Below are 23,112 nucleotides of genomic sequence, written 5' to 3'. Positions count from 1 at the left end.
GTATATTGATTTTTTTACTGTGTTTTCATATTGCTGCTAGCCCTGTAAAATATCAGAATCATGTTTTGCCGGAAGTACCTTAGAGAATGTCAATTTTTTCCTCAAAATTACGATAACAAAAACTAGTAGTAAGTAACAGTAAAATAAGTTAAAAAATATGAGAATCACTCGAAGAAAAAATAATTTTCTGACTCAGACAAAAAACCGTAACCCACCCCCGGAAGTTAAATGGTTGCTCCCTTAACAGCAGTTTTTGTTCAGAGGTTATATTGAACCTCAATGAAATGTAAGTATGACTGAAAGAGCTGTGAGTTTTTCTTCAAACAAACTAATTTTTCAAAAGCTGAATCTTTGACAAATTGTAACCTATAGCTCATTGCATTAATATCACCTGTTATAGATCAAAGATTGAATTGATTGTGTAATATAACATTACTTATTTACACTACTACGTTGACACAGTTTTGTATCAATCGTTACAAATAATTTGTACACGTCATACTGTTTAGACATAAGACTCAATGTATATTTATAATTACTTCATTTATATACTTGTAATCATATGTAGTGTAGTAATAATCAATACACGTACAGTGCACGCAACATTACAATTTATTATGTACTTGTGTGTCTCAGGGGTCTACCGAACTTTAGCTGATAATAGATGTACTTCTACTCTTCCATTGTTTTATCTACGAAATGGTCATTACAGGTAGGATCTGTATATTTCAAATGGAAAAGCATGCAAGCTAATTAACTTCTACGTCGCTTGGTCATCATACCACATCTTCTTATTTTTATATGTATTCTTTAGACAATTAACAAAATTATTAGATTGGAAATAGTTTTGTCATTTAATTTCACAGACATGAACTGACTTTTCAATACCTGTATATGAGACGTCACAAATAAAGAAAATACAGCACACAAAAACGCTATTTACACAACAGGTTTCCTGTGTTTTTTCAATCGTGATCACGTTTTTTTTTCGCGCAAGTATGGTGTAAAATGTAAACAAACAGACAGTGTTTTGTACATAACTCAGGCCGTTAGTTTTCTCGTTTGAATTATTTTACATTTACATTTGTCATTTCGGGGCCTTTTATAGCTTGCTATATGGTATTGGATTTTGTTTATTTTTGAAGGCCATACGGTGACATAGGTGTCTCATTGATAATCATACCACACCATCTTATTTTTATATTCTTTTCAAGTAAGACATTAAACCGAAGCTAGAAATACATATTTAATGTACGTTAGTATTTGTGATGAGAAATTATTATTTGAGATTAAGGTTAAATATGCCTTTCAAATGTTGGTATTTCAAATTATAGAATAAAACCCTTTCTATACACATACGAATGTTCAAATCAAAGGAAATGCATTCATAGAATCTATGTTTATGTCTTATTGCATGAGAAAGCACATTTTGCAAATAAATTTATTTTCAGATGTCCTAGCAGGTTCTTTCGAAAACAGACCATGACGGGCATGTTTTAGGTTAGGAGAGTCTAGGTTTAATGTTGTAATTTAAAAAAAAGCCCTGTTGGCCGCGTGGTTTAACTAGCTCATCTATTGTATCACTAGCCTGTCAACCTTGAGGTTGTGAGTTCGAACTCCGCACATGGCAGATGCGTGCGACTCTAATCTTAATTGACTAGGATAGCCATTTTTCCTGCTGAAGGTCGGTGGTTTTCTCCAGACATTCCGGAAAAATAAAATCTGACCGCTACTATAAAGCCAGTAGTGCTGAAAGTGATGTTTAACACTAACAATCAATCGAGTAATACACCAACTTTTGATGGTCTAAAATGTGATTTATTATTGCATTTACATTTGAAAAAAGAATGCAAAGGTTCAAATAACTTTTTAAAACACAAATTCAAAGATCATGCTGAATTTATACATGCATTTCATAAAAAATGCCGTCCGCTTGTATATAATTAAACTCATCAAACCAGGAATAAAATTTTGAACGCAAGACGCGCGTTTCAACTACAACAGACTTATTAGTGACGCTGTAATAAAAAAAAGTTTAAATGGCCAAATAAGGTTGTTTTTGTCACATCTATTAAACGTGGGTGGGTCTTCATTTTGACAGGATACACAGACCTGATTGCTTCATTTATGGTTTTGCTGGATGGTAACAACTTTTTTCCATATAAATATGTAATATGTAATCCTTAGACGTCATTGAAGTTATTTTGCCAAATTGATTTCATATGATCCTTAAATTGTATATTTTATGATCCTTCTTTCAGTTGAATTTTCTAGGTTTGTTTGAAACATGTGATAGTTTCCATGTTGAAAACTATCACACCAATCTTTTTTTATGTCTGAGGTTTATATTTGTTTCCATAATGGATAGGTAGTTTCTTTCCGTCATCCTTTATCGTATGATTTTCTTCTTTCCTCTATCAGGGACTCAGTTGGGCATTTAGCAAAATTGTTTTTGATTTAAAGTGTATCCTTACAGGTTTCCTGTTCATTGTCATCGCAGTTGTGCGGTTTCCGGGCTTACGATTTTGTATATTTCGCTGTATTTCTTTTTTTAATAACACTATTCTATATTTTGAGCAAGAGCGATTTGAGTGAGTAAATATGTGTTTTGTATGTTTTATTGCATTGTATTTAAATTTGATAATGTTTGGGGTAGGTTAAATAAATGGTTGTAGGTCTCGTCTGTTTTTGTCGTTTGTGCTTAAAACTTTTACTTTGAAATTTAATTGTACGTGCATCAATAAAACTAAAACAAAATTGCGAAACATAACTAATATAATTTGATCGTAATATGTTATTTTGAGTTTTGACATCACGTCTTCTTCCTGTAATGCTGACATTTGTTACTGCTTGGTACAAGTAACCCGGTATTTTTGATGAGTTTTGACATCATAAAATCTTCCTGGAATGCTGACATTTGCTACTACTTGGTGCAAGTAACCCGGTATGTTTGATGAGTTTAAACACCTAGAGTTAATGATAAAGTAAAGTTCTAATGTGTAACTTCAACTCTTCTAATATTTTTCTCATGCTCGTAGATCCCGCCATTTTTATTACGGATATATCGCCGAAAACAATGCCGGGTCAGCGGGTTGTCCAATTCCGGTATATTGATAAATTCATTTATCAATTATATTTAATTGATTTTTTTTATTTCAAACATAATAATCCCTAAAAACTTTTTAAGATTTAATTGATTTTCTTGATATAAGATTTTTTCATATTTTATTAGCAATTGACCCGTGTCTGTTTTCAAATACACGCCACACGTTGATCACCGGAACCGCCATCATATAATAAAAAAGGCACCATCACATAATAAGAAAGCACCATCTTATAATACAAAAGCACCATCACATAATAAAAAAGCACCACCATATAATAAAAAAGCACCATCTTATAATACAAAAGCACCGTCACATAATAAAAAAGCACCACCATATAATACAAAAGCACCATCTTATAATAAAAAAGCACCATCGTATAATACGAAAGAACCATCACATAATAAAAAAAACACCATCATATAATACAAAAGCACCGTCATAAAATGAAATATCCACAGCATTTAATAGCAAATGCCACATAAGACAGCTATGGCGTTCCATAATTTACCGACTGTTTTATATCTGGTATTCCCTTACAATTTATCATGAAAGTCAATGAACATGATGAAAGAACCAGATAAAAATACGTCGATAAATCAAATATCTAGGCTCAACTAACTCTGCTCTTGTGAGGTTGGGTTCTCAGGAATAATTTTAACGACTTTTATCAAAGCATAACTGATTTTTTATCTTATGAAACATATCACTATTTATTTTAAATGAATAAATCAAACGATTTGTTTTCAATAAAAAAAAAACCAATTAAAACAATGAATTAAGCTGTACAAAATTTCTGTTTGAACGAGTACTATCTTTTTACCCGGAAGTAAAATAACTTGTTGTACTATGTACCAACTTTCTGTACAGAGTACTATCTTTTTATCCGGAAGTAAAACAACAAGATAGTACTATGTACAAACTTTCTGTACAGAGTACTTTCTTTTTATCCGGAAGTAAAACAACAAGATAGTACTATGTACAAACTTTCTGTACAGAGTAGTATCTTTTTATCCGGAAGTAAAACAACAATATAGTACTATGTACACACTTTCTGTACAGAGTACTATCTTTTTATCCGGAAGTAAAACAACAAGATAGTACTATGTACAAACTTTCTGTACAGAGTACTATCTTTTATGCGGACTATGTACAAACTTTCTGTACAGAGTACTATACAAGTTTTAAAAAGTATTTTTGTCGGCTCACTTCGGCCATCGTATGAAAGAGACAACAAGAAATCCATGTAGAATAGGCGAAAAATATCTTTACTCCAGTCACTAAACAATTTTAAATTGTGCGAGGAGTAATTGTGGTAAATTGATGCGGGATTGTCAATAAGATAGTTAGCCATCAGAGCATAAAGGACCAAAAAGATGTAAACACTTTTAGGGCAGTTAAATATGCCTTCAGTGAATTTATTTATATTCACTCTGAGGTTCGGAATAATAGTTTATTATTATAATACATAATAGTTTATACGCATTTTAAAAGCCACTAGTGTAAGTATAGAAAGAGACGGGTTCATACTGAGCAACTTATATTTCATTTAAGAAGACTTACAACATGTATTTAGGAGGTAAGTGCTAGAGAAAGCTCGAATGATATGTTAAAAGTTAACCATATATATATTATAATTGATATTTACCGTTTCCTTTTTTTTTAATATTGGTGTTGTTTTGTACACTTTTTAGGTGTATGCATAATTTATTTACTGTGTACAGTAAAGTTTTTCATAGCGGTCCAACGCCCTCGTAAGAAAGATCGTTCACTAGGTTTATATGTAGGACTCTAAAGTGCGATGGAGACGCTAAAGTACGATGGTCATTAACAGTCGTTTATACAAACCAAAAATGTACATGCTGGAAGATAAATTAAAAATATTTGATTAACTACTTTTAAACCAAATGTCCATGACTTTATTTCAAACCTTACTGTGCTTTGTCTGCTGAAGCAATTGGGTTTTTTTTCGGGTGCTGGAAGAAGGACTTGACAATGTGTCCTTCAGTCGACCATTTTACTATATAGATACAAAATAGTATACACATAGGTCTCCTGTATCCTGCTTCTATTGGAAGCGAACGAATACTTTTGATTAAATCATTGTTTACGTTGCAGTTTAGATCAGTTTACTTTGCGGTCCCCGTTAAAATGTTGTCGATTTTATTGAAAAATAACATCGGTAAAATAAAGGTTCATGTTTTCAATCGTAAATTATAACATAGTTTGTACATTGTAGGAAAATATAACATGTATTTGTACTTGCTACGAAAAAGGAGGTAAATGTAGCTCGGCGAACTTCGCATTTCTCTCGCATTTACATTAAAGCTTTTACAAAAAAATGTTACGTATATTCTGACAATGAACGAATTTTGTATTTGTAATGACGACTGTAAGGGGAGGTGTTCAGATTATTGATAGACTATTTGAACGGCTTGCTACACCAATTATCCAAATATTTACCCGGTAATACTCCCGAATTGTTAAAAAAAAACATTTACAGGAAATATAGTATTTTGTGACATCTAAATGACTTTTTTGCAATTATTACCTGGTCGGTCTTCTAAATTTGGAAACAATTACGTAAGCCTACCGGTAAATTATAAAGGCCGTCACATATGTTATACCTGAGCATACTAGCTTTTGAAAAAAAAATGCTATTTTTTAACATCCATGTACTATAACGTTTCAAGCCCTCGAACCTTACCTTATTGGTCCATCGCACTTAAGTGAAATACCATGATCGTACTTTTGCAAACAAACAACCATCGCACTTTAGCGTGAGACACCATCGCACTTTATCAAAGACCATCGCACTTTAGCGTGACCATCGCACTTTAGATACCCTCGCATTTTAGAGTCCTACATATATATATATATATATATGTTGCCGGTTTATTTAAAATTCTGGGTTGGGTTCTATTTAGTTGATTAGTTACTGTGTCATTGACATACATACCCAATACTACTTTTATGTATAATTTTAATATATTTTACTTTTATAATCAATTGTAAAATTTTAATGTAATTTCTGATGACCCAAGAATAGATAAAGACACAGGTAACTATTCTCAACTCAACGGTAATATCAATAGCCTAACTTGACTCCAAATAACTTAAAATATAAACCAAAAGAAAAGACAATTCATGATACTGTATACAAGCATTTCCATGGAAAAGTTGTGAATCAAATTTAGATCTATGACACCTAACATTCCACATTTATGAACGTCATTAGGTTTAACTAACAGTCGTAGTTTCATAATTTAAGTATTTGAGACTCAACTTCTTCAAAGACATAACAATTTAAAGCAGGTCAAAGTCAATATTTTCCAACAGACAACTAACATTTCGATTGACACTGCTTCTTGTGTATTTATTTCTTCACACATAAAAACTTCAGAAAAGTGATGCACTCCAGATGAACGTTTGTCTCTTTTAAAAAAAAATGTAGGTGTCTAAATAGGTGCAATTTGGGTATCCTCACGTTAAATGTACATGGTATATTATAGCTTTCACACTTGTGAGGATTTGAAAAAGAGATTATGTTGAAATATCTTACAGATAAGGAGAATAATGGTACCCACTGACGACAAAACGAGTAAAGAAGTGGAAATTGGTATTGCAAGGCCTCTAGATGGGAGATACGGATGGGTTATTGTTTTTGCAGCGTTCATGATGAACTTTATTGTTTTTGGAATACTCAACTCATTTGGAATACTGTTTGTTGAATTGTCAGAGGAACTTCAGACAGGAAAAGCAGCAACTGCGTGGATCAGTTCAATAACCTTTGGAACTTTGATGGTATCGAGTAAATACTTATTGTTTATTTAGTTATTAAAAATCATATAAAAGTGCAACTATTCTGTAAAAAACATCATCAAAGATACAAGGAATTACTCTTTGCGGCATTGGAAAATTTGCTATTTTTGATTTATATAAAATCGCGTTATCAAGTTCGATCCAGGTAATTTTGATATATCTTTTATGAATCATGACATATAATCCCTACATGCACTCTTAACTAAATCCAAACCAAAGGTACGGGATTTTTATTGCTGTTCTTCATCTAAAATTAATATAACCACGAAGCAAAAACTCACTAACAATAAAAAAATTAATTTATCAACAACACAAACAACTCAAACAAATGCTGTCAAAATTGTTATAAAATTTCCTTGTAAAATATAGGAGCATTTCTGATACAAACACAAATATTAAAACACCCAAAGGGCACATTAAAATGTCAGCTAGTTAACGTCACAAGTTTTTTTTTTCAAAACAATTAATCACAAATATTTTCATTTATTAGATACAATGGACAAAGTCATAATTTTCCAGACATATTATATTTATGTTTACTTGCTAAGTTAGACAAATGTCTAAACAGACTTATTTCACAAAAGCGTTGTTCTCTGGTCGAAATTTGATATATTTATCGATCTGTCGTTAGAATTAACATTTTATCTTAAATTATTATTTATTTTAAACAACTTTGGGTCTGTTATCTGTATGTTTTACTGGTCATTTCTGTATATCTCTTGATTTTACATTAAAATACCAAAACGAATAAATATGTTCAAACTTTTAATGTAATAAATTGCTGGTTGTTAGAATTAAAACGCACAGTTATAGTGATATTATTCCGGCTATTTATAAATGGAGAACATTTTTTTTTTTAATTCTTTGGACATATAAAATCTCATCAATGATATCAGGCTTATAATTATGTACGCTAGTAGCGCGTTTAGCCTACCAAAGACTCTTCTAAACAATAAGTACAATAAAACAATGAAACCAGGGCAAAAAAAGACAATAACAAAACTTTACACAAGATTGAATAAAAGGAACGCACATTAGGTTGATCGTATGTACTCCGGAAGAGTAAGAAGTTCCTGTGTGGCATCTGTCGTGATGTTCTTGAAAGTAAAATCCTTTAATCCTTCTCATTCGGCAATGTGACAATCGAAAAGAAAAGTGAAAGGGATTTGAAAAATTTAAAAAGTTCATTGTAATAAAATGTTCAAACATTGATAACGTTGAATTTGTGTTTATAGACAAACAAGATTTAATGTCGTTGAAAAAACTGTCAATAAATTATCCTGCATATGTTCTAGATATAAAAAAAACTGGAGAATATGCAATATTATATTGCTTTTTTATAGTATTATTACAGATTATGATTGAACCTATTAAATTTGTTTTTATGGTATTATTTAACCTATTAAATTGGTTTTTATGGTATTATTTAACATATTAAATTTGTTTTAAGTATAAAAATACATGTGTGTGTATAGGTCCAGTATCAAGTGTATTGTCAACCCGGCATGGGAATCGGATGATTAGCATTATTGGATCTTTGATAGCTGGGATCGGGTTTATATCTAGTGGATTTACTGAAAATATTTATTTTCTGTATGTCTCACTTGGACTTGTTTCAGGTACTTTTCCAAACTACATGTAATTAGTCATATAAAAATGCTCGAAAGTAATGAGCTAGGTATTGAACCAAAAATAAAAACCACAAGGCACAAAAATAAACTTAACAAACTACAGTATAAACCGTTTGGGATATCTGTAAATGTAAACATGCTTTGCACACGACACTCTTTTTAGTGTTCAGTGTACATGTATGCAAGGATCGATATCGGAATGTCAATCTCTGTTGAACAATTTAACAAAGCTATGGATTACAAATCCTAGCATTCTACCGATTTATCTCTATGATCATTTGAACTAGTGTTGTGTTTGACAAGTTCTATGATCGTTTTGTTTGAACTAGTGTGGTGTTTTACAAGTTCTATGATCGTTTTGTTTGAACTAGTGTGTTGTTTTACAAGTTGAAGTTGGTACCGTAAATGTTATCAAATGACTAAACCAGATATCCTTTCCTATGCGAATAAGAAAGCAAAAGAAATGCATTGAATCAACAGAAATATATTTAATAAAAGAGAAAGACTACCACGAAAACAGCACAATTAATTGTACACATTTAAAACAAAAGCTTCCAAAAAGATTAAAATGGTTCCAACATATCTTATCTATTGTCACATCTTCATTAACTTTAACACGTTGCAATGCTATGTGTATAAAAAAAAAATGAGATACAAATGTATGGTATGACCTCCACAGAGATAACTATCCACCACCAGAGTCCAAATGATGTATATTTAAGCAACCTTCAACAATGAACAAATACCCTATAGTAAATTTTATAGTCACTAAAATGTGGTTAAATTAATAATATTAATACATTACACTGACCTTACTTTTTTCAACAGGGATTGGATTTGGATTGGTATATTTACCTTTTGTCGTTTCTGTTGGTATCTATTTTGAAAAGAAGAAATCATTTGCAATGGGTATTTCTGTTTGTGGAACTGGTGTTGGAACTTTTATATTTGCACCGATTGTGGAAGGACTTCTAAATGAATATGGATGGAAAGGTTCAACTCTAATTCTTGGGGGAATAGTTCTAAACCTAGCAGTGTTCGCTTCGTTATTGAGACCGCATGTAAACCATTTTGACAATGATAAATACATTTGTATAAATACAGAGGAAACTTCTGATCCAGATTTATATTCTGTACCTCAAAATGTTGCCTATGATATCAGTTCAAATAATTTTTCGGAGGTAAGCAAAACTTGTGATTTTGATTTATTAACTGTTAAAACTTACGATGCAAAACTTTTCGAAGAAACAGAGAAATTTCTTGCTAATAAGCAAATAGTGCTGTCAGCTATTTGCAAAAGTAATTTATGTCCGAAGGAAGAGGGAGATTTTAAAAATGTACCAAAAGAACATACGTTCACACGAATACTTAAGTCAGCGTTATCATATTATGATTTTTCTTTATTCAAAAATTTTATCTTTATAATTTTTTTGTTTTCTAACTTCATTATAATGCTTGGTTTGAATGCTCCATACATATACTTGCCTGATCGATCACAGGAAAAGGGTGTTAGTAAATCTGACAGCGCCCTTTTTATATCCGTTATTGGAATAGCAAACATGGCTGGTCGCATTGTGATTGGCTGGTTAGCAGACCGAAAGTGGGTCAATCGTCTGCTGTTATACAGCACTTCAATGGTGGTTTGTGGATTGGCTACTATTATCAATCCTTTTAATGACAGTGTGGAATATTTGATGGTTTATTCAGCGTTGTTTGGATGTTTTAGTGGTAAGATTTATTTGTTCCGTGAATCTTCAAAAAGTATCACATGTTTTTTTTCTTCTCAATATATCAATGGTTTTAATCTCACATAATTGCAAGTAACAATTTTATTTAAATCGGAACTTTATATTTTGTTCATGTTAAACAGTTAGTCACTATAAAGAAAATAAATCAAATATACCAAATATTCTATGTTCTAAATGCTTCCCTGTATCAAATGTACTGAATAATCTGAGTTTTAAACGCTTCCCTGGATCCAATATACCCTATATGTGTTCAATCTGAATCATATGCGATAGTGAGACCTCAACAGAAAAAGACGGACAAAATGAGTTCTACTGTGAAAACGCGTGTACACCAGATATAGAAACACAAATGGCCGCCCCGATTTATACCAAACTGTTAATAAATAAAACCAAAAAAATTAAAACTGATATCAAAGATATAAAACGTCAAAGAGTATAAGAACATGCAATATTCGATCAAAAATTAAATTTAACTTTTATACGGTACGATGTATGGATTGTTATATGACTTTAATTTGCAAATGAGCATGACGAGACTTATTAAACACATGTATATATATGTACAAATGTATGTAATGAAATAAGGAGTTGTAATATGATTGCCGATGAGACAACTATCCAACAGAGTCCACAAGGATGGGATTTTGTTACATGTTCATCATACGGAGTACTTGCACTTTTACAATGTTCATCCAATTCAAATTACACTTCTTCACATGTTTGCAAGCTATTCAATTTTTATTTCAGGTGTGTTCGTCTGTTTGTATGCTATAATACTTATAGATTTATTAGGATTAGAGAAATTTAGTAATGCTTTAGGAATTGTCATAATGGTGCAAGGAATAGCATCATTTATTGGACCACCAGCTGCAGGTAAATTAAATAAATTTTAATTCACCAAAAAATGCACTACTATTGTAATGTTTATTTTTTTTTAAAGTCATATGAAACGAGTTCCTTAAAATTATAATGTTAAGGAAATTATTGAACCAATGCATGTATATATACTAAAATAAATCCTCTATGCACGATTTTTTAAATTCATTAAGAATCCATTACATATCATCGACAAAAATATCAAATTCAGTGAAAACTTCCCCTTGTAATTAACTTTCGTGTTGTTTTGCCGACGTTTACCGAACGTGACCTTAATAAATAAAAAATCAACACAGAATCATCGAGCGCGTGGAAAATAAGTAAAAGATTTACAATTTATGTACTCTAGAGCGATGTATATTTTTTTTCTATATTTTTCCATGCGTTTTTCCCTTGCATTTGCTCTGTGTGGTTCCCGAAATGTTAATGAGGGATCGCATGGTTAAGGTCACAGCATACGGATACGCTATCGGCGAATTAGAGATCTGGAAGGCAATAATTCAATAGCAGTACATATCTGAAGACTTTGATAAGATAGAGAAAAGAAGGTCCATGTCCGCGTGTTTTATATTAAAACTTAACCATTCAAGTATATAAAACATAGAAATTTTCTTCAAATTTGAAGTATCATATGACTAAAGCTTTGAAAAATGTAGTATTTGCAGTGTGTGTGTGTGTGCGTTTAATGTATTATTTCAAATTTTGAATGAAAGGTTATTCTTGACATGTGGTGCATTTTTAAAGATTCACTGAATTATACTGTGAGTTACTGTAACTTTAGCTTTATTCTATCAATATTTAATCTTTGTGTATGTGTGTTAATGTCATCTTAATGAATTCCTATAAATTTACAAGAAAGGGTTGTTCTTGACAAGTGGTTCCTTTTAAATCTTATCTTTATTTTACTGCAGTTTCCTGTAATTGCAGATGTAATTATCTATTTTGTGTGTTGCCGTTGAGGTTTGTTGTTTCTGATTTTTTTTCACATTCATAAAAAAATATCCTCAAGTGGATATAAATATATCCATTCACCCTTATTTAATTTTGTATTCTTCAATTAAAGTGAGTTTATCATTAAATGAAATTATTAAGACAACCTTGAGGTGTTCTAGAGGCAACTACTTTTGCGATAAGATCAAATACTTTTGTTTCTTTACTTTGATCCTATAAACGAACAAAATGAGACGCGAGATATACGTCAGTAGGAAACGACAGAAATACGCAAAAAGACATATAAAGGTCAACATACTGTCTTCAAAAATACACAAATGATAAACTTTAATTTTTCCTGGGTCTATTAACTATGTATATAACAGAGACTATGGGAGATCTTAAATCAACACCGAATTCCGTAACGGACAAAAACGTTATTACGACATGAATACAGATGACGACATTTTAAACAAGGATATATGCAGAAGTTTAACGGTCACCATCAGGAATTGCATGTTGATCATTACGACGATTCTGTCTCTAAATTCACTATGTTGTCGCTGTCTTAGATCTTTCAAAGACACCAACATTTTTTATTTATAAATTTATCAATAAATGATTTCCGTTTTCACAGCACGAGTTTCTGGGTTATCATTCACCACGTTCGTCGACATCAAACGATTAGAAAGGGATTGACATTCACCACGTTCGTCGACATCAAACGATTGGAAAGCCAATTTGCAATAAGAGTTTCACAATTGTTTTCTATTCATCATATAAGTTGTTCTATTGTGTTGTTTATATACGTGGAAGTATTCTCTCTAAACTAATTTTGTTCTTTATAAATGGTCATTCTTTTTGTATTCTTTATAAATGATAAAAAGTTCTGTTTTTCAGGGTGGCTTTACAGCAAAACTGGGAATTACAATACTTCTTTCTATGCAATCGGCGCTGTGTTAATATTTGGTGGACTATTAGTATCTCTTATACCAGTAGCACGCAAATATTTCATCAAACAAACATTAATGCTTGATACTGAGTGTGAGGTTATAGAGAAAACATACTGTTGACAATTTCAGAAATTATCTGATTCTTCTTCGAATGAAAGGTCAAAACGAAATCGAACATTAAGTACGGATCAGCCATTTGTAATATTTTTAGTAATACAATTATCGCATAAGATACCCTCAATAGCTATGTTAAAGTCTTGTAAGAATCGAGCCTTTCAGCTTTTTCTGCATGACGGTCTGGATGGCAGTTCTTCGTTTCTGTATTCTTAAATTTTTTGGGCCATTTTTCTTTATCTTTAAAAGATAACGCTTATTCTGTAAAATTATCACGAAACTTATTTTACTATTAAATTGAACTGTAATCATCTGATTTATTAATTTTGTAAATCGTTCATTTCTGTAATCAGTATTGCATTACCAGATTATTTTATTTCCCAGTTATTCTTTATACTTTTGCATCCCGTTATTCTCTATATTTTATTTTTCCCTCATTTTATCTTTTAGGTCACTATTCTGCATTCTGTAAATCTCCTCCAGACCTGTCTGCATGTTGAAGGTCTCGTTGTGACTTTAATATCAAGCACGGGAATAAAACTGCTGTTCCGAAGCTTAGGGTTTTTACTAATCCTGATCTTCAGTTTGTGTCATCTCCCCCTCTTCGCCGAAAAAACTTGGTTTTGAATTAAATAGCTTTGTCTTTATATGAAATAGTACATGTAGATTATTTAAGACACCCCCACGTAAATCTACATGTGTATATTATTCTGTTTTCTGATTTTGCTGTATGATTAATTTAAAAACCTCTCATCACTTTCTTTTGACATTATTGCACAAGTATATTTATCTGAAACTCTATATCAATTGTTGTGAGAAATCTATTAAAGGCAATACAAAAATAATTACCAGGGTCTTTTATATTGATACTTTAATCACAATAGTATAGGAGGTGTTGCTTTTTGGGAAATTTATATTCTTTTGAATAGGTTTACTTATTTTGCTACACATGATGTATTTATAAAATGAAAAGGTGGCACTTTTTACGTGTACTTAAACATATGTCTCCGCTTTATCTATATCACACAAAGAACTCGCTCAAGTAAAGTACTAGTACACGACACCCGGGGACAAAATATATGGTGTATTGTTAAGTTTTTGTCATGAGGATACATATGGTTAAGGGTTGGGATATTAACTTATTTTACAATGTACCAATTTTTAACTCTGAAAATGTTATATGAATATTTTTACTTGTCTGTATATATTCATTGCATATGATGTTAGACGCATTTGTGGATACCCCGTCCGCAAGTGCCCCCGTTGTAAAGGGGTAGATTCTAAATAAATATATATATATATTTAAATATAACTAACAATTAATGAGATGAAGGGTGTTAGGCACCTCCCTTGGGGACAAAATCTATGGTGAACTGAAAAGGTCTTATCAAGGTTGTTAAGAATAATGAGATGTTACCCTCCTCCTAACCTGAGATAGTGGTAACAATACAACATAAGAACAAACTATTAAAATCAGTCGAAACGAGCTTAACTCATCAGATCGATACAAAGCAGAAAAACATCAAAAAAAAACGCAGATTCGACGTGGGATGGTATTTAAACATCCCTCAAAAAAAAGACACTATGTACAGATCTGAGAGTACTCGCAGTTATTGACAGCTTGTTCAAAGCCAATAACAACAAATAAACAAATCATGCATCTTAGACTTAAACTAAAATATCAATCAGTACACATCAAACATCCAGTGGATTTAGTGTAAAGACGTCATTTACAGTACGAGAAAACATGACCTTGTGCAATGCCAAGAAACAAGTATCGACAGACTTTAGAGCCATGAATGTGCTTAAGTGTATAACAATATTATTTAGTTTGATTTTAATTTACTGATAATAAAATCAATATTTATACCAATAAAAACAATATTCAAAGATCTAGTTAGTTGAATTGATAACCTTTTAGAATAAGTTTATCTAAAGGATCGATACGTTTACACGGATCTTATCCAAATTTCTAAAAGTACAGCCAAACTTCCAAACCAAATCTTTGTATCCATGGAAGAATTTATTAAAGGTTTTAAGTGATTGGTTGTAAAGAAATACCTGACTTGACAATTTACTAGTAATACATAGATTACGTTCATTGAAATCCAAAACTTCACTCCAAACACAGGCATAGCGAACAAGTTGTGATATATAAACACCGTAAGATGGTGCCAAAGGAAAATCAGCGTCCAAAACAGGAAAACTAACAATAGGGAACGAAAAATCGTTCCTTTTGTCGTACATTTTTGTGTAGCGTTTCCCGTGTAAAACTGAAATATCAAAATCTAGGAAAAGACAGTTAATACCGTTTATATTTGATTTATTTAAAGTTAGTTCCTTTCAATTAGGTAAATTTCGGCAGTATATTAAGAAAATTCTGGATTATTTAACGAAAACATATCAAGGTAACGGTAAGTGTTGTTGAATTAATCAATTAAATGCAATTTTAGACGAGTCTATACTGAGTTTGGTCATAAACTGCGATGCATAACAGTACCAGAACGAGTCTGCTTTTAAAGCTGCTAAACTAGCTGTTTTCCTTATTCTTTACAAATCATAATGACTTAGTTGACGAATGAAAGAAGGAACAACAAAGTAGACAACATTCAGTCCCATATAGTTAACATCGGTAATAAGACAACCACCGACATCATATTACATGTACATGCATATTAATATGTTTGTGAAAATAGTTACTCCACTCGATCTACGTTGTCTTATTCCTTTCATATTCATTTAAGAAATGAATGCGTCTTTTTGTAATTTTATTAGGGTGTAAAAGTGTTGACCGAAGCACATTTTGTATAATGCACGGAAACGCTTCATTGTAAATATGTGTGCACGATCAACACCTTTACACCCGAATAAAATTACAAAAAGAAGCATTCATTTCTTATAATTACATTTTTATGCTAATAAGACCATAAAAAAATTTTATCGAGTTTTTCTTTTATTTACCTGTGCATTTTTTTGTGGATGCACGTGTCATCACGAATATAACATACACTTTTTTTATGGAAGCACGTGTCAACACGAATGTAACATTTCATTTTGATATGAAGGTTAATTTCTGAATGACACGATTGTTGTTAGCCAATCAAACTAACGGATTCTCGTGAAACATACATGTAATGTAATTATATAAATATATGAAATATGTGTATTCGACAATGAAACTACAACCCAATGACAATTTAAAACAGAAAAATTGTTGTTGAGAAAGAATTATTATTCGGACGCGGCAAGATTATATAATCTTATATTTTTTAACAACTTATAAATCATCAAGATGCAATCCGAAGACTGCCGACTGTCATGTAACCCGATATAAACATAAATATAAATATAAATAGATAGCGACCACGTGCAATAGGATTTTTCTAGGTCTGTTTGATATAATGTTATAGGTTAAAAAAAAGTTAATCATCGTTTTTACCTGTATAAGAATGATTTTTTGTCAACGAAATGGTTCATCCTTTTTACACTTTCAATGTTGACATTCTTTTCCTTTTAATAGACGAACACGCCTAGTTCAGCTAACGGGTAAAATTGTCACACGAATACGGATTCACATGAAGTCGCATTATTCTCTTACAAGTCATTAATACACAAGCGATGTTTTAGAGCTTATTTTGACAAACTTTGTACAAACTAACTGCGTATAAAGAAATATTATTATAATGATATATGAACTTGTCTAGGTTTCATGAGATTGGTTTGCAATCTATTGTTATGTTAAAGAAAACTTTGTTCATTAATTAACTTAAAAGTTTATATTTCATTTCGTACTAGATTATTTTATAGATTTATATCTATTGTTAAATTTCATTGATCTGTATTGGTAATGAAGTTAGATTTCAGACAAGTAGTGTAATAACAATTAAGGTGGAGAGCTATTTACATTGTCCTAATTTTGACAGCTTTCATGCAGCTGATATTTCAATCATGATCTCTTTGCCATAAAGAACTACTATTTCTATTCCATAAAATCCTTTTCTGGAGTGCATTTTGACAAATTACTTTTGCAAGTTTTCTCTGAATACTTTGTTGAAGCATATGCTGTCGAAGACTAACTGACAGCGCCATGACACAAAACGAAAAACAACGAAGACAAACAAGCCTACAAAACACCAAATAAACACTGAATACTGAGCAACACGAATCTCATCAAAACCTGGTGGTGATCACAGGTGCTCAGGAAAGTTAAGCAGAAATCATGGTAACTACAAATTCGATGATAAGTTTTAATTCACGGTTATGTCACAATCAAGGAAAAAAGTCACGATAGTTGGAACGTATCCGTTGTTATCTGTGACACAGATATTCGATATAAGTCAAAGTAGTCACCCGGCTCAAGATTGATGGCGTCCGAAAATCTTTGGAAGGAACGACTTTCACTTTACTGCTTGAAACCCTGTATCTAATAGCTTCCTTGTAAGCAGCAACCCTTTGTAAAGAAACTCAAACTCTAAAATATTGCTTCAACTGTATGGCACTGCTGAAATGTTGCTACATAGAAATGGAAAGTTCACGATACGGAAGCTGAAATCCCTTTTGTCATATAGTTTTGTTTCTTGATAATTTCTAAATAGAATAGAGAATTGAAGAAAGATGTGTTATGCCATTCAAACAATGCTGACATTCACATACATTACACAAAATATAATCACACGAAAGTAAACAAATGTTACAATCAGCATGAAAATACAGGCACATATATTTAAAGCAATAGAAGCATTAACCTGCAATCATTAATTGCATGCATGGCATCTAAATTGGTGTTATTAAATGAAGTCAAATCACTATTGAGCTGGATATGTTAAAGTCATACGAAACTTAAATTTTTTTTTAAAAGTTGAATATGTTTTACATACTTGAATGGCTAAGTTTTACTATACAACAAGTGTACGTGAACTTTCTTGTTAAAGAAAATCCTTTATCTTATCAAAATTTTCATAAATGTATTGCTATTGAGTTATTGTCTTCCCGTAACCTAATTTGCCGATATTTTCCCGTATGCAGTGACCTTAACTACAAGACCTCTCGCTAGAACTTTGGCCACCGCACAGCGCAAGTGCGAGCTAGAAATCGTGATGGGAGAATGTAAACAAACGTGCGCTTGAAGGTAAATTGTAATAACTGATTCTTAAAAAAAAATTACATACAACAAATCATTTAACAACTATTAAGGAATCAAATGGAAACGCATGGAAAATATAAATAAAATCAAGCTCACTTATTTGTCACGTGCTGCCCTTGCTCTGTGTTGATTGCTTATCAATGTCACGATCCAGTTAACTGCGGCAAAACACTCGAAAGTTTATTAGCTTGCAATCAACAATCACTGAGTGAACTATTATTTGTCGATAATATGTTATAGATTCATAATAGATATTAAAAAACATGCATACATGACTTAGTTTAGTATATATACATGCAGTGGTTCAATAATTTCGATAACATTAAAATTACAAGAGACTTTAACTGTTTCAAATTTAAGATCTGTCGGCGCCGCATCTTCTTAAACTATCAAACTATTTATTTATTAAATTTATGAGAGGACTTGGACTAGTTTTTACGTATTTTCTTTGATCATTGATTGCTGACATTTATATTAGAATTATCATTGGTGAACGTAAGCTACCTACCAATAGGCACATTCAAGAGTTTTGAATTTGTCCTCTTCTTATTTGATATTAAATTTCCATCCATATTGAAACAAATATTTTGTTTTTTTGTTTTATAACCTATGGCAACTGCCTGTATTATATCATAATTATGTTTCATCTGGTGGAGAAAAACCAATTTATTAAATCAAACTTTCTTTTACATTAACCTCCTCCTGAATTTAATTATCACAAATCAATGTTGTCAGTGTAGTTTAACATTGCGCTATCAAAGTTAAATTGAAAAGGAGCATATAAGAAAATACTATCAACCACTGTCCATAGAATACATTGTATTTCTTTTTCATGTACAAAAATGTATTAAATTAATGTTACACATTGTTTGTTTTCAGATTAGTATTTATAGATATAAGAGGATGTGGTATGAGTGCCAATGAGACAACTCTCTATCCAAGTCACAATTTGTAAAAGTAAACCATTATAGGTCAAAGTACGGCCTTCATCCATGCTATGAGTTTTAAAGCAGATTCAATGCTCCGTGTTGAAGGCCGCACTTTGACCTATAATTGTTAACTTTTTATACATAGTGACATGGATGGAGATTTGTCTCATTAGCACTCATACCACAAATTCTTATTTTTATCAAACTCTATGCCTCAGATTTTAACAATAGCAAATAATGATTCAGCAGTCAAAGTAGTCCAAGAGAACAACGATAGTATGCTGTCACCAATTGCTATCTCCAGTGTTGAATCATAAAAACTGTATTTCGAACAAATCCTGGATATCCTGATGTAGAAGGCTGACGAGAAGATGAAAAATATGCCAAAAAGTACATTATAACATGCTCTTATATTGTCCGTATTATTGCCCTCCAAAAGAACAACTAAACGTTGACGTCACTGGAAAAATACTAAAAGGTCTATAGTTCCCAACCTTTACCTGACCATTATTGTGAGGGAAAATGTTGCATTAAACAAACTCTTATACGTTATATGTTATTGTGCAAAACAAGACGGTGCACAAAAAAAGATGGTGCAAAGTATACCCTCATTCGGTATTCGACATAGACGAAAAATTCCATGCGCAGTGAGAATAAAAAATAAAGATAAAAGTGTTGTAAAACAAGAAGTGACTGTCCGATAGATCTGAAAATCGCTTGCACGTCGTAAAGACCTGTTTGCTTTCTCAAGTTGTTGTTTTATGTTTTAATTTTTTTTAATGAGCTTTCTGTCATTTGTTTATAATTCTACATATAGTCGCCTTAATTTACATAACTTATAGGCTTTTTGCTTTATATTTAATCATATTATATTAATTATATCTCGTTTCGACACAGCCGCTGCATGCGACGACGCGTTACATCTACATCAATTAATCTATCAACGCTGACTGTATTACCACAATTTTGTAGAATAATTGAGAATAACTTGATGACTTCATATTTTGATTCTAATGTGATGATGCTTATAATACATGTAGCTACTGAACAAAGGGTCATTAATAGTAAACATAATGTAGTATCATTACTATGGAACTATCATGACTAAGTGAACGTAAAAGGAAAATATTGCCACAGATAATCACAGGTATGTTCAATTTGTCGCATCATTCATATGCCTTCCTTTCTGTATTTGTGAGTGTTCACCAAAGAGTCGATTCACGAAGGGTCAATATTCAATAAATTAAACTTAATTAAATATCAAACGCATTTCATGATAGACTATGTAGAAATACTTCATATCAAAATAAATTGATGAATGAATCGATATTTTTACTCATTAACTACAAATTACATAGTTACACATAATATATATATATATAAACAATTAAATTAATATTAAGGCACATGGGAACAATATAGACATATATATATAAAGTGCTACTACTGAATTACAAACTAACCAGGAGGAGCGAGCCTCACATTTATATTTTTTTATAAATTTACATATTTTTTCAAGAACAACATAGTTACTCGAGCTCCTTAATTCTTGAAATTTATAAATATTTGGATAAAGAACAATCGTTTGGTAACAACCTCTTTCTGTCTGAAAAGCCCCGACAAAAAAGAGATCAATTCCAGGGAAAACGGTAGTATTTATTCTGCCATAGGCGACAATACTAACATTTTCTAAATTTACCACTTTTTATGATAAAAACCTGGACAGTTATGTGTGGTATTAGTACTTTATTATTCTGTTTTAGAAATTGAAGTCAAATAGTATCATGACCATCTTCCAACGGAACTTGTTTATGTTATCCATGCCCACCGTCATTTTACATCAAATTTATGAAATTTTTTAAGTCTTTTCGAATTATTCTCAAGAAAATATTACGATGGGTTTCAAAATTTATATTGTAAATATACACACTGCAGTTATTCATAGATAAATAAAAAAAATATATTGTACCCTTACAGCCAATCACAGCGCTCCTAAGTTGACTTTGGTGATAAAATTCAGAGTCATAAGAAGGCATTTATCAGCTGAGATAAATTTCAGGGCAGTATTCTCAAGTGAAAATTTGGATTAGGCGAATTGTTTTCATATATTACGGAATAATGAGGGGTACGTCTATGACATCTTTAGTTGTGTTATTATATTTTCTTTCTGGAATACAATGTCAAAGTCACGCTACCGTACAAAATCTTTATTTACATTTGTTAACAAACTACACCCAAAGATTAATGCCACAAGCTGACCATTCTCAACAGTTTGATGTCGGGGTAGACTTTTACTTAAATTCTAACATATCCATCAATGAAGTTGACGAAACTATTTCCATTATGGGATCTCTGATTCTGAATTGGACTGACACAGCACTACAATGGGAGTCTTGTTTTTTTGACAACTTGTATGGTATTACCATATAGACCCATCTGACATCTGGACACTTCTTATGTTTCTTGCAAACGCGGTGGATGAAATGGAACCTATTGGAATTGAAGTTATGTTTTACTCTACTCTATTGTACACTGAACAGGTTAACTAAAGTCCAGGAGGAATAATGAAGGCGAAGTGTCCTACAAATGTTAACAATGTATGTTTTGTCCAACCAAGCAAGGTTAGACTGGTATTCACCGAATTCGGATTGGACCCTTTTAGATTATTCAACATTTGTTGAGACAAAGAACGATTTTAGCACGTTCAACGTAAAATTAAAATCAAGCATCAGCCTTTGCAGGGATGATGGTTGGTGTTGTTTGCTGTCTTGAATCCCTTGGCCTTCGTTATTCCAGCGGAATCCGGTGAACGTGTATCTCTAGCAATGACAATATTACTTTCCTATGCCATATTTTTAACTTTCGTGTCCGCCGCTATGCCAACATCTTCCTACCCAATGTGCGTACTTTTAGCTGTCATAATAACAATCATTTCACTTAGTGGTCTTATCGTGGTTAGTTTCATAGTTGTGTCTAAATATTATTTTGAGGAACCTGCAGAGGAAATTATATCCCCATTGAAGAGATTGGCAAAATGGAGTTTGAAGAAGAAACGTAAACTTGTATTTCTAACGGAAGACCACAAGAAAATAAATGATGAAATAGAGGTAAACATAACGGGGAAGGATATGGCAAATGCTTTAGATTTGATATGCCTGTGTGTATTCTATGCCGTTATTTTTGTTTGTTTGACAGGATGTTTCGTCTACATTTGAATTTAAATGTAACTTCGAATAATTCTGTTAGAGATAGATGAAAATGTAGGACAATATATGATTTGAAATTTGATCCTTTTCTATGGTCACCGTCAACATTTGGTTCTGTGTCAAATGACCTTAATTAACGCTTTCGAAAGGTCACACGAATAAATTTACCTCGTCATTATTTATAACGTTTTAGCAAAAAGTAAAAATAGCAAAAACACCAAATTGCCAGTAAAATTCAAAACGGAAAGTCCTTTATCAAATGGCAAAATCAAAAGCTCAAACACATCAAACGAATTGCAAGATACTTTAAATGATAAATTTGTTGATATTGCTTGCTTATGGAACGACCATTCTAATGCAATTTTTATGAAACATTTTTTTTCATTGGCTAAAATTTTCCGTCAAATCCATAATTGACATATCGTAACTAAGGAGTGAGCAGTCAAATTGAATTGATTGGACCAACAAATGTTCGATTACTACAATATAATCGAAAATAAAACAAAACCTACTTCAAAGAACGCCGTTTTTAATCGTAAAAGTATGATAATAACGTTCAGTGTGGTAGTTTTCATCTGTATGATGTCACGTTTGGCCATGACGTTTATGAATCTAAATCAATCATGAAGTTTCGCGGAATTTTATTTTATTTCAAA

At 31.7% G+C, this 23,112-nt stretch overlaps 1 protein-coding gene across 3 annotated transcripts; it reads left to right on the top strand.

Annotated features, from left to right (window-relative positions):
* The first annotated feature begins 565 nt into the window (after nt 1-565).
* Nucleotides 566-14,490, top strand: LOC127737824 (monocarboxylate transporter 12-like). 3 transcript variants are annotated; one of them, XM_052248760.1, is made up of 6 exons: nt 566-712; nt 6,669-6,915; nt 8,402-8,545; nt 9,386-10,285; nt 11,053-11,178; nt 13,012-14,490. In XM_052248760.1, exons 1-6 carry the CDS (start codon nt 665-667, stop codon nt 13,182-13,184), a joined length of 1,638 nt encoding a protein of 545 aa, XP_052104720.1. In that variant the 5' UTR covers nt 566-664; the 3' UTR covers nt 13,185-14,490. The 3 variants fall into 3 exon arrangements, with proteins under 3 accessions (XP_052104720.1, XP_052104722.1, XP_052104721.1); XM_052248762.1 differs by lacking the exon at nt 566-712 and adding an exon at nt 4,247-4,606; XM_052248761.1 differs by lacking the exon at nt 566-712 and adding an exon at nt 4,247-4,683.
* Nucleotides 14,491-23,112: the final 8,622 nt, after the last annotated feature.

This window comes from Mytilus californianus, unplaced genomic scaffold (genome assembly GCF_021869535.1).
Source record: "Mytilus californianus isolate M0D057914Y unplaced genomic scaffold, xbMytCali1.0.p SCAF_4, whole genome shotgun sequence".
Lineage (NCBI taxonomy): Eukaryota > Metazoa > Mollusca > Bivalvia > Mytilida > Mytilidae > Mytilus > Mytilus californianus.
This window is presented reverse-complemented; position numbering and strand designations above follow the sequence as displayed.

What these genes read in the sequence shown, in the direction of transcription:
- LOC127737824 (XM_052248760.1), top strand. Translation starts at nt 665, where the DNA reads ATGTACTTCTACTCTTCCATTGTTTTATCTACGAAATGGTCATTACAG. An exon ending in CTACGAAATGGTCATTACAG is followed by an intron (nt 713 to 6,668) that starts GTAGGATCTGTA and finishes AATATCTTACAG; the next exon opens with ATAAGGAGAATAATGGTACC. An exon ending in GTTGTTTGGATGTTTTAGTG is followed by an intron (nt 10,286 to 11,052) that starts GTAAGATTTATT and finishes TTTTTATTTCAG; the next exon opens with GTGTGTTCGTCTGTTTGTAT.